Here is a 14,742-nt window from a genome sequence, read left to right on the forward strand (position 1 = left end):
CACAACCACCTAACAGCTTACCATAAAGAGATTTTCAGAAAGTATGTACCTTAAAAATATTTTCCCACCATACAGTTCAGAAAATAGATTTAATTTTGTAAAGCTAGAACAACTGGGAAGATCCCCCACTGCCTCAAAACAATTCATTAATTCAAAAAGTTCTTTATTCCTTACATTTGAAATCTCAGGAGGAAAAATATCCAACGTCCCGTTCTCCAATCCTTATTTAAGTGTACCTATTTTGCTGAGGTCCAGATTAAATAATTCAAAACCATCTCTAGTTGATAGTATGTATCATGGAGCAAGGGGCCAAAACCACAGCAATTCTGGGTCAGTGAATGCAAAGAGAAAGCCCCCCGCACCCCCTACCTACCATGCTGTCTCATCCAACAAGCATAAACCCCAGAAGGGGCTACAATAAAAATGAGATAAGACAAGCACCTATGGAAAGGACAAAGAAAAGGATTCAATTCATAGGTCCAGGGGACCATATCTTAAAGCAACTCTTTGGTAAAGCCCACACATTATAAACCACTGACACAAAAAGTTTAGGTTATGCCTGTGTCCACTCTTACTTTACCACGTAAGTTTATAAAAGGGAGTTTTTTTAAGGACCCAATAAGTGATCTGCCATGTTTTGAAGAAAATAGCATGATAGGTCAGAGCCTGAACTTTTGAAGCACAATGTAAGGTCCCTTGAATATGAGGGTAATGTGAAAAGGTAAGAAGAACTTCACAGGGTATGTCTCAAAGACATCTGGCTTTCCATGTCACAATCTGGACCTGTGTGCCTTCAAAACCTTGATCCCTCTGGCCAGCACAGGTGCCAGCTCCATGGGCAGACATCAACCCTCCCTCCCTTCCCACCTTCCTGCTTCCCTCCTCTCTTTCTTTCCTTCCCCCTCCGTCCCTCTTCTCTTTAAAATAATGATTTATAGCCTTCCCGAATGGCTAGTGCATCCCAAGGGTTTTCAGAAATGGGAAAAGCGCACTGGTCATGTCCTTCTTAGGTATGCCCTGCCCACTCTGGGTGGTGGGCAGGGCAATGCTAGCAGTATTTTAAGTTGATTTGGTGGCCACCTTTTTAAAGATTATATCTGAAAATGTACTGGCAACTTTTCACTATAAAACAAATGAATATTATACAAGGAAGAGAAAATACAAATTTCTTCTTAAAATTAGGACAGGTCCATAAATAAACAAAATGTAGGGGTTGATTTATTTCTAAACAGTCAATTCAAGTATTATGCAATCCACCTTCTTCAAAAACTAGCCGGTTTTTGTCAAAGCTAGAAGAAGAACAATGTATAAATGTACCACTCTTGTACCATGCTGTCGATTCTGCAGTATTTGTAAACATTCTGTAAGGTAGACACTATTCTCCCTGCCTTACAAGTGAGAAAACAAGAACCTAGAAAGGTTAATAGGTTGGTCAAAATTCAGCCAGCTGGTTAAACAGCATAACTGGTCTTCCTGTTCAGGTTTCCTAACCTCAAACAGAGAGTGGGTAAAACCAAGCTTGGCCATGTGCACATCCGGGGAAAAGGGGAGGCTGGCTTTTGGATAATCTGCACTGCCTGTCCACTGGTATCCTCCTCCTCCTGAGGACTCTACTGACTCACCAAGATGTCATCATGTAGCTGTATTAATATCAAGAGGACTCCTGGAAAAAGGCAGTGCTTTTTATCCCAAGCTATGCACGTCTAATAAATGATGCAGTAGTCCCTTAGCGATACAACTGCAGCAAATGGGGCTGGTCTCCTTTGCTGACTTGCAAGGCTGTCCTAGAAATGCAATGATATCTGGCTTCACCTTGGTTCCCCTCAAGCACTGGGATAAATACCAAATAATAACAAAGGAACCCTTTTCTAAGGTGCAGATATGATCTTGTCTCATCTAGGAAGAAAGTCTACAGACACATGGACATTTTATTATTCAACTACTTTTTCCCCCAAATATATTAAACTTTGAGAATGATGGTACTTTTTATATTCATTCATAAGTGGGGTAATCCTCTAACACTACTGAGGCAGTTTAGTATGACAGAAACAGCACTGGATCAGGAGCCAAGCCACCAGCTTCAAATAGCAGTGCTGCCATGACCATCCACGTGACCCTTGATGACTATGTCACACTCTATGCCTTACTTCATCTGCCAAAGGAAGGCCACAACCACAAAGTCTTGGTCTTCCTTGTGTAAGCAATCATAGATCAGAACAAAGGCAGAGTTTGCTTTTGCTTTTTAAAAATTCCTATGATGGGGAAACAATGGATCTTCCTGAAAGAGAGACAGAGATGCCGGGCGCAGCAGCTCAAGCATGTAATCCCAGCATTTTGGGAGGCCGAGATGGGCAGATCACATGAGGTCAGGAGTTTGAGGCCAGCCTAGCCAACATGGTGAAACCTTGTCTCTACTAAAAATACAAAAATTACCAGGTGTGGTGGCACACACCTGTAATCCTAGCTACTCGGGAGGCTGAGACATGAGAATTGCTTGAATCTGGGAGGTTGCAGTGGGCCAAGATGGCACCACTGCACTCCAGCCTGGGCAACAAAGTGAGACTCTGTCTAAAAAAAAAAAAAAAAAAAAGAGAGACAGAGACATACACCTACACCCACCCATACATATTTATATTTTATATCAGAAAACACACTAACATTGTACAACTACCTACTGAGATTCTTTTATTCAGAAAACCATGCTGCGTTCCCTGTTCTTACTGTGAAAATTGGTAATTTTCATCTACTGACAAACTTGCTCAAATTTGATACGGGCATGGAAATCGAGGGGGGAAAGTAGATAAAACAGGGGAATAAAAGATTTCAGCTGCCCTTGATGTCAACAGAAAAATTTAAACCATACGGATCCAGAGGATATGAAAATGCCAAAATCCCAGTCCCTTCCTTTCTCCAGAGTGCTGCGCTGCAGTTCAAAGAGCATGGGCTTCAGAGCCAGTCAGAATGATCCACATCTTGGCTCTGTCACTTGCTAGCTTCATGATCCTATGACCGCCAGTCTACTTCTTAGTAAAATGGAGGTAAAAACGCATCCCTCACAGGGCAGGTAAGAGAAATGACATGAGATAGCACATGTGCAGGTCCAGCACACAGAAGTCACTCAATCAATGCCAGCTTCCACCCTCCTGACTTCAAGATAATAACCTGATTCGAGAGTCCAGATCAGGTCTTGCAGACTCAGAGAAGCACAGGGGGAGAGCTGGCATGGGTGCACCATAATGAGAGAGACCAACAGATGCAGGGAATAAGAGTTTGCAGAAATGATCAGATAATGAAACACCTTATATCTTTCCGGAGAGGTGAGTCATTTTTTTTAGGTGTCAAATGAATAGCCAAAAGTATCACAATCAAAATCTATCATGGAAAAAGCCAGAGAGGTACTCCCTTCAAACGAGCAGTAGCTTCTATTGATGCAGAAGCCCCTGTGACAGTGAGTCACCTGACATTTACAGGATAAACACACACTCCCCCATAGCTCCTTCTTGGCTGGAGAAGTTCTAATGAGCTGAAAGTTTATTCCATTTCTAAAATGCATTTAAACTCCAACCCATCACTGACATCTCCTTAACTCCGAAATCCAATTCTCAATTTGGGCACTTTCCCAGCATCTTTTCAAAAGCTGGATTTTGGAAAATATATGCACTCGCAGACAGAAGGGAAAGCCATCAGACATGCACCAAACTGACACCCTCGAGTATATTCCAATTTCCTCAGCCCTCATCTCCCTTGGCGTTCCACAATCAGTAAAGTGCAGTGGCCAATCATTGGAAATGGCATGAGCTTAATGTCAGAAATCATTTAGCTTAAGTAAGAAAATAACTCCATTTAGCTTTCTCCCACAAAGTAAAATTAAGTTTGTTTAGCCCTTTTATATTTATTGCCAAAGGGCAGATTTAATTTCAAGGGAGTGAAAACAAAACTCATTCTGAAGTGAGGTCTAAAGTTATCACTTCAGTTTTGCTCTAACTATTGAGGTGCAAAGGGGCTGTAAGCATTGAAACAAGGAGGCATTAATTATGAAAAACAGGTGACTGGGACCCAGCTTTCTGATCGGGGGTGGAGGATTGTGGGGTGGAGGATTGTGGGGTGGGGTGGGGGGGGGGGGGGGTGGAGAGAAGTCTATCTTCTTCTTTTGCTACACTGCAAATAAACTTTAAGAAAATCTACTGTCCAGGGGCCTTTTGAGTCCACCCTCCAGGCCTCATCTCCGGACTTACCAGATACATTAATTGAGGCCCCTGCATCAATGATTCCACTGTTGGGCCTCACACAGTACCTACGTGGCGCTGTAGTCTTCACCTTAAAACACACATTTCGGTCCGTCGGATTGCCAAGCTTCAGGTTGGTGGTGACAACATCAGTGAAGGGACCTGTAGAATGAGACAGAGACTGATTGGGGGTCTCATGAGGAAAGTTGAGAAGGTTTGTGGAAAGGAGAGCTATAAATACAGTTAAGGGAAGATTTGAGATCCACAATTATCTCATTAACATGCCAATGGATGAAAGAGATGAGCTGAGGTTAATGTACTACCAGTAACGTCTAATATTTACCATGTTCCCACTATTTCACTAGGTACCTAGTGTAAGTATTCTAACATACAGCATCTCACTGAACCCTCACAACTTTATGATAATTGCTGTTTTGTAAATGAGAAAACTGAGGCTTGGGGGGACAAGTTACTTGTCCAAGTTTTCATGATAGTGGTAGTGAGGATCTGTAACCAGATGGCTTGCATCTAAGGCCAGTTCTTACCCATGCTAAATACTGGTTTCCACAATAACAATATGAAATCTAACAGGGAGAGCACAAAGGACTAAACTCAGTCCAAAATGATTATCTAAAGCACAGTGTGCCAAGAGGAGCAGATAGAAGAAAGACTTTGAGGTGTTAATGGTCTATAAACACAGAAACTCTCAACATTATAGTGTTGCCACAGAAAACTTTGTATCACCTTAGGCTATAGCAAGAAGTTCAGAGTCCTGCTGGGCAGTCCACACCTGAAACATTACAGACAGTATTAACTACTGAGGCTACCGGGAGGGTTCAAACAGGCTCAGTGGCCTGAAGATACTTTTTATTACTATTATTTATTCACTTCCTACTTTATTAGATTTTTTTAATTAAAAAAGTAAAACATGCTTCTTAAACCAAACAATAAAAGATGTATAAACAGGAATAAGCTTTCCTTTGTCCCCTGAGATAACTAATATTAACAACATGGGAGATCTTTCCACATCATCTATGTTTACACAAACAATATACATGCACACATGTGCAAGGGATGGGGGCTAACAAATAATGAAATAATACTATTCCTATTACTCTGAAAGTTGCTTTTCTGCATTTACCCCTCTATGGTGGACATGTGATCTCTGTGTTTATTAGTCAGGTGGCTACAAAAACTGAGGTCCTTTTCAACACCTTTTCAAATTTACATATTTTTCACCTGTACGTAAGTATTTCTGTGTTTCCTCTAGGCAAGTTCTTTACTCTGGTCTTTACATTTGCAAGGAAACCAGAAGTGAAGGTGGGGAAAGGGTGTGTGCTTGTGTGTTCACAAACAAATACGTAATGTTGACCTAACAAAGTCATTCAAATGTATGTTCTGAAAAACTTCTCGATGAGACTCGAAGCTCCTAAGGACAAGGATTATGCCTTACCCATCTCTGTAGCCCCAGCACCGTGGCTGCATGGAATAAAGGTCTCAATCCACATATTCACCTAGAAGAAAACCACCTGTGTGTGGATTATCTCCAGCAAAATTAAAATCTCAGGCTGGTGTCTCTACTCTTGAGATGCTCAGGGCATGAAAAAAAAAATCAATCTGATACGGGCTTACCTTAATACAAATTAAGAAATCAAAAATGGTGATAAGGAAGGAAGGAAATGGGACTTAATCCCAAAATCAAACGACAGCCAGTTCTGCTATGAGGCTTATTCTGAAAACATAAATTTGAGCCAACATTACTCATGTGCATATTAGAGGGATATTCTGGGCATAAACAATTTTCATATTTGTTTCTGCATGATTTTGTCTGCTATCAACACTAGGGGAACACAGAAAACTGCTCCTTGCTGAACCCAACTGCAAAGAAATACAGAAAACTTACAAGCACACACACCTCAACCACCTACGGGATACCTCAGTTCACCTTGTGGGTAATGAGCCACACCTATCCACACCTGGTATTACAACTTTCCATATGATTTCAGGTAATCCTCCTTACTTCAAGAAAACAACTCTTCTGATGTCCATATCCACAGACAAACTTTGGGTCTTTTTCAAGAAAAATGCCATATCTGCTGTAGCATTTGTGGTTTTACCAGCACCCTATCTTTGTGCATGCGTCACCAACAAAGGCTTTGAGTGCTGTGCTCCTAACCACACTTCCCTCATAAGCCCTGTGGTTTTTACTGAGCTATTCAGTATAGTGTGGTGATTCCAGGAATGCATTACAGCAGAACTGACTATACTACTGCATCATCTATTGTTTTGTGAATTATTATTGCAAACACTATTCTCATTCCACGAGCAGTGACATCTTCACAGATGCAACACTCCATGAGAATTTCTCCATTTGCTTACCTTTCTATCACAAACAACTCTATCACTAACTACACTCTAAGTCAGCTCCCCATTGAAAACTAAGAGTACAAAGGAGGCCAGGTACCTGTGGCCCAAAAGGATTTTCAGCTACAGTAAGGGAGAGCCAGATGCTGACGCTGCTCCATCCTTTCATCAAGTTCTTGGCATAAAGGGAGAAACAGGACACTTGGTGCTGAAGCAGTGCTGGGGAGATTATAGAGGCAGCACTCTCCGTGACTACCCTTTTCCACTCTCCAACACAGGCAGTCTGACTCATAATAAAGATGGAGAAAAAGCTGTCCTCCTAGTAAGTCTCTCTGCTTGCTTAAGGAAGGGACCACTTCAGCACTCACAGAGTAGGGGGGAAAAGACTAGCTATGCAAGCTCTGATTTTCTAGGGTCAAAGCAGCAATAAAACACACACACAGACAGGCATAAAGGACACACAAATCTATGAGGGCACAAGCAAATCACCATGTACATGCACTCCCTGACCCTCACCTAAAAACTGCAACTCAGAAGAACTCCGCATAAGCACAGCAGCACCGCAACACTGGGGGAAGGGAGAAAAAAGTGGACAAAAATGTGCACGACATAAAGAGACACCTGAAATTAGGGTGAGCTTTCAAATATAAAGCCTAAGGATGACAGATACTCAACGCCAGTTTGAATGTGATTCAGAAACTCTCAGGCCACAAAGCGTTCTAAAATCAAAGCTTAATCAAAGCTTAAAGTGACTAGTTTCAACAAGATTCTGCCTCAAAAACATGGAAGTATCTTCAGAGCAGAATGCCAAGAATTCACAATGGCCCCCAAAACATCCAAAAATACATAGACCTTTTTTTCTAAAATGGTTTGAAGTATAGTGAGAGCAGCAAATCAGGATGCTGGCAAGATTCCACTGTGATGAAATCCAGAATACCTGCTAGTTTCCAATTCAGTTTCTAGTCTCTTCCTTCCCTCCTCTCCCCCTTATGAAGTTGGGGTGTGAGGATCCCAAATTTAAGTATTTGTTTATTTCTTACACTGACCTCTTCTTCAAAGTACTCTACAAAAATAAGCCAAATGTAAATGTAAATATTTAACTGTTTTTAAAAATTTCCCCAGGTTAATCCATTGCATCACAATTAATTGCTGTTACACAGCAATCTTAATGGTGCTTCAACTTACATAAATCACATAAAAGGAAGTCTAAATTGTTAAAAGACAAGCAATATCTGTAATAATAAACAGGATAAAATAAACATCCCAGATTTCTCCCTCCGCAATACTAGGTCTTTACATGCTTGGGATTTCTTGGCCTTTCACGGGCTTTTATTTGTAAAAATCTGGAGGGAACTATACCGAAAATATATGCAATGAAACAACATCATTGGTAAAACAACAAAGTCCCATAGGTAAAAACCAAGATAGTTTGTAAGAACAGGCCAACCTTCCTCTCCCTACTCTGGTCAATTTACTCCAAGAATTTTATTGAAAATAAATTATATTCGATTTGAATAATTATAGGAAATAAACTATGTTAGTGTTCTCCTTTTCCCCTGTATTAATGGATTAGTATACACAAAACCCTCAATAAAAATGATGTAAAAGCTTATGAGCATCATTCAGATTTTTACTAGTCACTTTCATTTCATAAAACTGCCATTTCCATTAAAGCATTATGTAAAACATGGGATTTTACTATACCAACATGCATATTTATCACCAATGAATTTAAACACTACTTATAAAGTACAGAGTCAATTTTACAAATGAAATCTCCTTCTAAACTTAGAATTTTTCCTTTTTAGAGATAAAAAAATGATGTGCCTCTAGAACCACAGCATATACTTTAAATCATTTTTAATCTTCTATTCCTTATTTCAGATAATGTCTGCAAAACTAGGAACTAAGCATCTAAAATGTGAAATGGGAGGTTAAAAAATTGAAAAAACATGAATTTGGGAGAAATTGGCAATACTCTTTGAAACTGTTACTCTTTTTTAATAATGTAAACAACGCCCTTTACATCCTAGATTATGCATATACTCACCTGTGAACATTTGTGTGAGTTTGTTGAAGATGCTTATGAAACAGCACTAACTGAAAATGAATTCCTTGACATGCTCTAAAATGTATTTAGATAAAGCTAAACATAGTATAATTTATTTCCTCTACCTTCCCCCAGGACCCACTGTGCTTGGATTTTTGTCATTTTAAATTGTGTTTAAGGAAATAAGAGGTAAGAGTAAGACAGTAACAGGGGCTAGAATTGACCTGTTTTAGAAGGCAAATACTACAATACCAGCAAAAACTTGCATACCATTAAAAGTGAAAGAAGAAATAGTTGCTTTTTACTCTTAGTTACAAAAATTGGGCCTTAAGATGTACAAAGTTCTGGTTTAAAGGTCAAAGAAGACAGTCACATTCCAGAACAACATTAAGAGGTCAGGTTCCAGGTGTTGAAAATGTCATAAAAAAATGGCTGAATAAACTTGTCAGGAAACCTAAGAGCATTTTGTGGGAAAAGTATTCCATTAAATCTTTAAACAGTCTCCTGATCTACATATGATTTAAATGCTTTTCTGTAATTATTCATTCAAGACCCATGGAAGAAAAATTAAAATCCTTCCTTTCAGGAAATGTAAATACTACCTTTTTACAAAAGAATAATTTAAAAGTTCATGTCCCATCAAATTATAAAAAGTAACAATGAAAATTCCCAATGAACTGAAAATTCAATCTAGGCCTTACCTATCTGTGTATTACCTCAAGAACTGCATAACATCCTATCTACTAAATGGCAAGATAGATGTTTTTAAGGAGTAAATATACAAGTTTACCTTTTGTTTTTTTTTTTTGAGACAGAGTCTCGCTCTGTCACACAGGCTGGAGTACAGTGGCACATCTCGGCTCACTGCAACCTTCACCTCCCGGGTTCAAGCGATTCTCATGCCTCAACCTCCCAAGTAGCTGGGACCAGAGGCACATGCCACCACACCTGGCTAATTGTTGTATTTTTAACAGAGACGGAGTTTTACTACATTGGCTAGGGTGGTCTCAAACTCCTGATTTCCAGTGATCCACCCATCTTGGCATCCCAAAATGCTGGGATTAGAGGTGTGAGCCACTGCGCCCGGCCACAATTTTACTTTTAACTCAGCAATTCTATGAGAAAATAAAGGCTAAAATATATTTAGACACCAAACTATAAAATTCCTAGAGGATGACAATAAAATCTAGATGGCCTTGGATTTGGAGGTGACTCTACTTACAACACCAAAACAAAATCCATGAAAAAAATAACTGATAAGCTAGACTTCATTAAAAATAAAAACATCTGTTCTGCAGAAGACAAGCAAGCCACAAGCCAGGAGAAAATATTTGCTAAAAACATATCCGAATAAAATACTGTCAACCAAAATATACACAGAACTCTTAAAACTCAATAATATGAAAATGAAGACCAGGTACGGTGGCTCACGCCTGTAATCCCAGCACTTTGGGAGGCCATGGCAGGCAGATCACGAGGTCAGGAGATCAAGACCATCCTGGCTAACACGGTGAAACCCCGTCTCTACTAAAAATACAAAAAACTAGCTGGGCGTGGGGACGGGCTGAGTAGTCCCAGCTACTCAGGAAGCTGAGGCAGAAGAATGGTGTGAACCCAGGAGGCAGAGCTTCCAATGTGCTGAGATCACGCCACTGCACTCCAGCCTGGGCGACAGAACCAAAGAGACTCCATCTCAAAAAAATAAAATAAAATAACAGTAAAATAACAAAATAAAATAAAATAGGCAAAAGATCTGAACAGCCACCTCACCAAAAATGTACAGAGAGCAAATAAACATATGAAAACATGTCTGGTCAGGTGCGGTGGCTCACGCCTGTCATCAGGAGGCTGAGGCAGGTGGATCAGCTGAGGTCAGGAATTCAAGACCAGCTTGGCTAACATGGTGAAACCCTGTCTCTACTGAAAATACAAAAATTAGCCAAGTGTGGTGGCCCATGTCTGTAGTCCCAGCTACTGGGGAGGCTGAGGCAGGAGGATCACTTGAACCCAGGAGGCAGAGGTTGCAGTGAGCCAAGATTGTGCCACTGCACTTCAGCCTGGGCGACAGAGTAAGACTCCATCTCAGAAAAACAAAAAAAGAAAAGACGTCCAATGAGATACTATTACACATTTGTTCATTCTCTTACTGTTAGGTTTTAGAATGGCCAAATTCTAAAATACTACCAATACCAAGTGTTGGCGAGGATATGGAACAACAGGAACTCTCATTCACTGCTGGTAGGAATGAAAAATGGGGCACAGCCACTCTGAAAGACCATTTAGCAGTTTCTTACAAAACTAAACATATTCTTACCATACAATCCAGCAATTACCCTCCTTGGTATTTACCCAAGTAAGTGGAAAACTTATATCCACACAAAAACCTGCACATGGATGTTTATAGCAGCTTTATTCATAACTGCCAAAATGCGGAAGCATTTTGTGAGTGGATAAAATAAACTGTGGTATATCCGGACACTGAAACAGTGCTCAGTGCTAAAAAGAAATGAGCTATCAAAGCCATGAAAAGACACGGAGGAGCCTTAAATGCATATTCCTGAGTGAAAGCAGTCAGTATGAAAAGGTAGCATACTGTATGATTTTTACTCTATGACATTCTGGAAAAGGCAAAACTATAGAGACAATAAAAAGATAAGGTGCTGGCCAGGAGTGGTGGCTCACGCCTGTAATCTAGCACTTTGGGAGGCTGAGTGGGGGCGCGGATCACTTGAGGTCAGGAGTTTGAGAACAGCCTGGCCAATATGGTGAAACCCCATCTTTAACTACAAAAATTGGCTGGGTGTGGGGGCACACACCTGTAATCCCAGCGACTCAGGGGGCTGAGGCAGGAGAATAGTTTGAACTCAGGAGGTGAAGGTTGCAGTGAGCCAAGATCGCCCCACTGCCCTCCAGCCTGGGTGATGGAGCAAGACTCTGTCTCAAAAAATAAAAATAAGAAAATAAAATAAGGTGCTGATAGAACTTAAGGGAGGAAAGAACAGGAGGAGCATAGAGCATTTTTAGAACAGTGAAACTATTCTGATACTATAATGGTGGATATATGTCATTATACACTGTCAGAACCCACAGAATGTACAACACTAGAAATGAATACTAATGCAGACTACGGACTCTGGCTAACAATGACGTGTCAATGTAGGTTCACCAATGGTAACCTACAATGTACCATTCAGTGTAGGATGTTGCCAGTGGAGGGGGCTATTATGCCTGTGTGGGGTAGGAGCTACATGAGAACTCTGTGCATACTTTCTGCTCAGTTTTCATGTGAACCTAAAACTGTTCTAAACTATGTTTTTTTTTAAAAAAAGGAAGAGGAAAAAGTATTTGGTCTTTTATATTAATTCACTTTCAGTTGTATCCCCCTTAACATTTCTAACATTAAATATTATTGAGATTTTGAAAATCTGTATTTTGTGTGTGTGTATATATATGAATAAAGATTCTTTGTTGTGCAAAATGATTGCTCCTCTTCTAGAGTTCATGAAATTCTGGTTTCACAAATACATATCCTTCCTTTGTAATTTATCTTCTGATGTAGCTACAATACTTTGAAACTCAACCTATATGTTACTAAATAAGTTCTATACCAATTTGATATATAATCTATCAGGTCTCAGCTTTCTAGATATAAGTTTAGAGTTAATAGCTTCACAACAGTTTTTTTCACTCTGCATAAAAAAAGCTGTATTATTTTATACTCTTGAAAACACAAATTAGGTACAGCATCTCTCCTTTTCACAGTCTCTCCAAAAAACCAGTTACCATATTTCATTTCAGCTCTAAAAAGATTACCTTCTGGGAAGGTAATAATCTGTCTCCAGAAGCCTGTGACTTTTGATGGATTTTGTTAAGACAATAAAAGTGTGCTTGAGGTTTCAATACAGAAGACTGTATGTGGGGAAAATACACTAAAATGGAGGGACACAGACACTCTAAAGTAAAATCTGTTGCGTATCTTATTAATATCTTTAAATTTTACCCTTTGACAGTCTATTTTCATTAAAAAGTATCCTATTGCTTTCTGCTGTCCATACCCATCTGCAGTGCACCAATCCCCACGTTATTTCTTTCCTTGTTTATGTAAATCAATCTTCCCCTTCTAGAATGGAAACTCCACCAACACAGACTTTTTCGTCCCTCTTGTTCATTACTGATCATCAGCACCTAGAACACTTGCAGGCACAGAACAGATGCTCAATAAATATATTTGCTGAATGAACAAACAGCCATGCCATGCTTCCATCTACTTCACACAATGGCTGTATTCTTCCTCCATGCACCCACTGTATGCATATCCAGGCTCTGGGTGAATAAATACCGAGACGACTGCTGCTCCCGTTCTAGCATTACACCCTTTTCATCTTCTGCATAGGACATATTTTGTTTGTTCCTTTCCTGTTTCCACATGGAGTGGGGGGCGGGGCGGGGTGTCTATCCTATTCATCACCAGATCCTCCGAACTAGAACAGTGCCACAAACACAGTAAAAATGTATGCAGCATGAATAGGAGACTTCCTCAGAGGTCATTGTACTCTGATTCTGCTGCATTTCCTGTAAACAAACACCTACTTCAAAACCTGGATCTGAAATCATTCTAAATCTGTGCTGCTTATATATAGGTTGAAGGTATTAAAAATGCTCACTGTGTCAATAATGCTTTCATCATAATTATTGTATGGTGATTTTTTTTTTTAAGTTGCCCCCTCCCTAAAAAATGAAAGACACCATACTAACAGATATTCAAAGAGAGTGAGCTCTTAAATAACCATGAACTCAAGAATAAGGACAGCAGAGAAGTTTTCTTAAAAATCTATTTTCTTGATTGAATTGTCAGCTCACACATTAAATCAATGCTTTAGAAACAAAAATAAAGCTTTAAAGCTTTGCAACCAATGTGTTTAAATGACAGGCATTATATTCCAATATTCCAGCAGAAAGCCTAATTGTATAGCTCTTATTTTGAAATAACCACATAAAAAGAACCCTACCCATAGACACATAACTTTCCTGAAGAACTCTTAGAATGCAAAGTGTTTTAAATTAATAAAGTATCCTCCTGGTATCCTCGGGAGCCAGTCAGCTACTGAGAAACATCACACCTGTTATTGCAGCAAGAGAAATCAACACCAAGAACTCTCACCGATGATGCCATCAAAGGCACACCAGAAGCCAGCTTGATTGAAATAGACTATACCAGCCTTGCAGGCTGCTTGCTCAATTCACTATTTTCCTAGCTCTTTCAGAGCAGAAAGAAACAAAACCCAGGCCACCAACTCCACGGGTGGGAAAACTAAACCGGAAGGCATGCTATTGTAGTTTAATAATTCCTCAGATCAAACTCAGGAAAGCTACCTGAAAAAATATAAAGTTAGACAGTAAGGAACAGCCTGGAAAACTAAGATATTTACAGTTTATATAACAGATAAGTGACTAGAATTCAAAATATATAAAGAATTATCTTACAATAAAAATGCTAAAATTTCATGAAGGAATACTATACAACTCTTTAAAAGAATGAACTAGATCTATATTTCAACAATTGATGGGTCTCAAAAACATGTTAAGTCATCCATACACCATGACACTACATTAAGTGATCTAGAAAAAAATGGAAATAGTTCACATTAAATTCCTCTGCAGAGTTAAAAAAAAAGAAAAAAAATGGAGGGAGTATGAATCAGCAGATATGGAGTACAGACATGTCATAAATTATTAGTGAAGTTTTACTTATTAAAGAAAGATTTAAAACAAGTCTTCTAACAAATTATTAACATTTAGCTACTCCATATTGGGGTATTTGTATTATCTGTATTTTTCTGTACTTAAAATTTTTTTCATATACAGAAAGCTACCTGTAGTTTATGTGAGATCCAAACAAGGTTCTTTTGAAATAATTTTCTACTTGTTCAGACTTGTAAAGTTGTTGAAAACTGACAAATCAACATTGATAGTCATGCTTGTATAATTTATAAAAATCAAGGTTATCACTTAAAACATGTTTAAAGTTGCAGTAGTCTCATTAATTCAAGACAAACACCCATGTCTACAATTCTGACAAAAGCTGCTGTATGAACTTCAAAG

General features: G+C 39.2%; 1 protein-coding gene across 3 annotated transcripts in view; it reads right to left on the reverse strand.

Moving 5' to 3' along the window:
* VAPB (VAMP associated protein B and C) overlaps positions 1 to 14,742 on the reverse strand; it is a 56,637-nt gene that overhangs the window by 22,644 nt on the left and 19,251 nt on the right. For all 3 annotated transcript variants that reach the window (XM_025398211.1, XM_025398210.1, XM_025398212.1), the window contains exon 2: positions 4,236 to 4,388. In XM_025398211.1, coding sequence (XP_025253996.1) covers positions 4,236 to 4,388 — 153 coding nt within the window. The remainder of the gene's footprint in view (positions 1 to 4,235; positions 4,389 to 14,742) is intronic.

Source organism: Theropithecus gelada, chromosome 10 (assembly GCF_003255815.1).
Source record: "Theropithecus gelada isolate Dixy chromosome 10, Tgel_1.0, whole genome shotgun sequence".
NCBI classification, from domain to species: domain Eukaryota; kingdom Metazoa; phylum Chordata; class Mammalia; order Primates; family Cercopithecidae; genus Theropithecus; species Theropithecus gelada.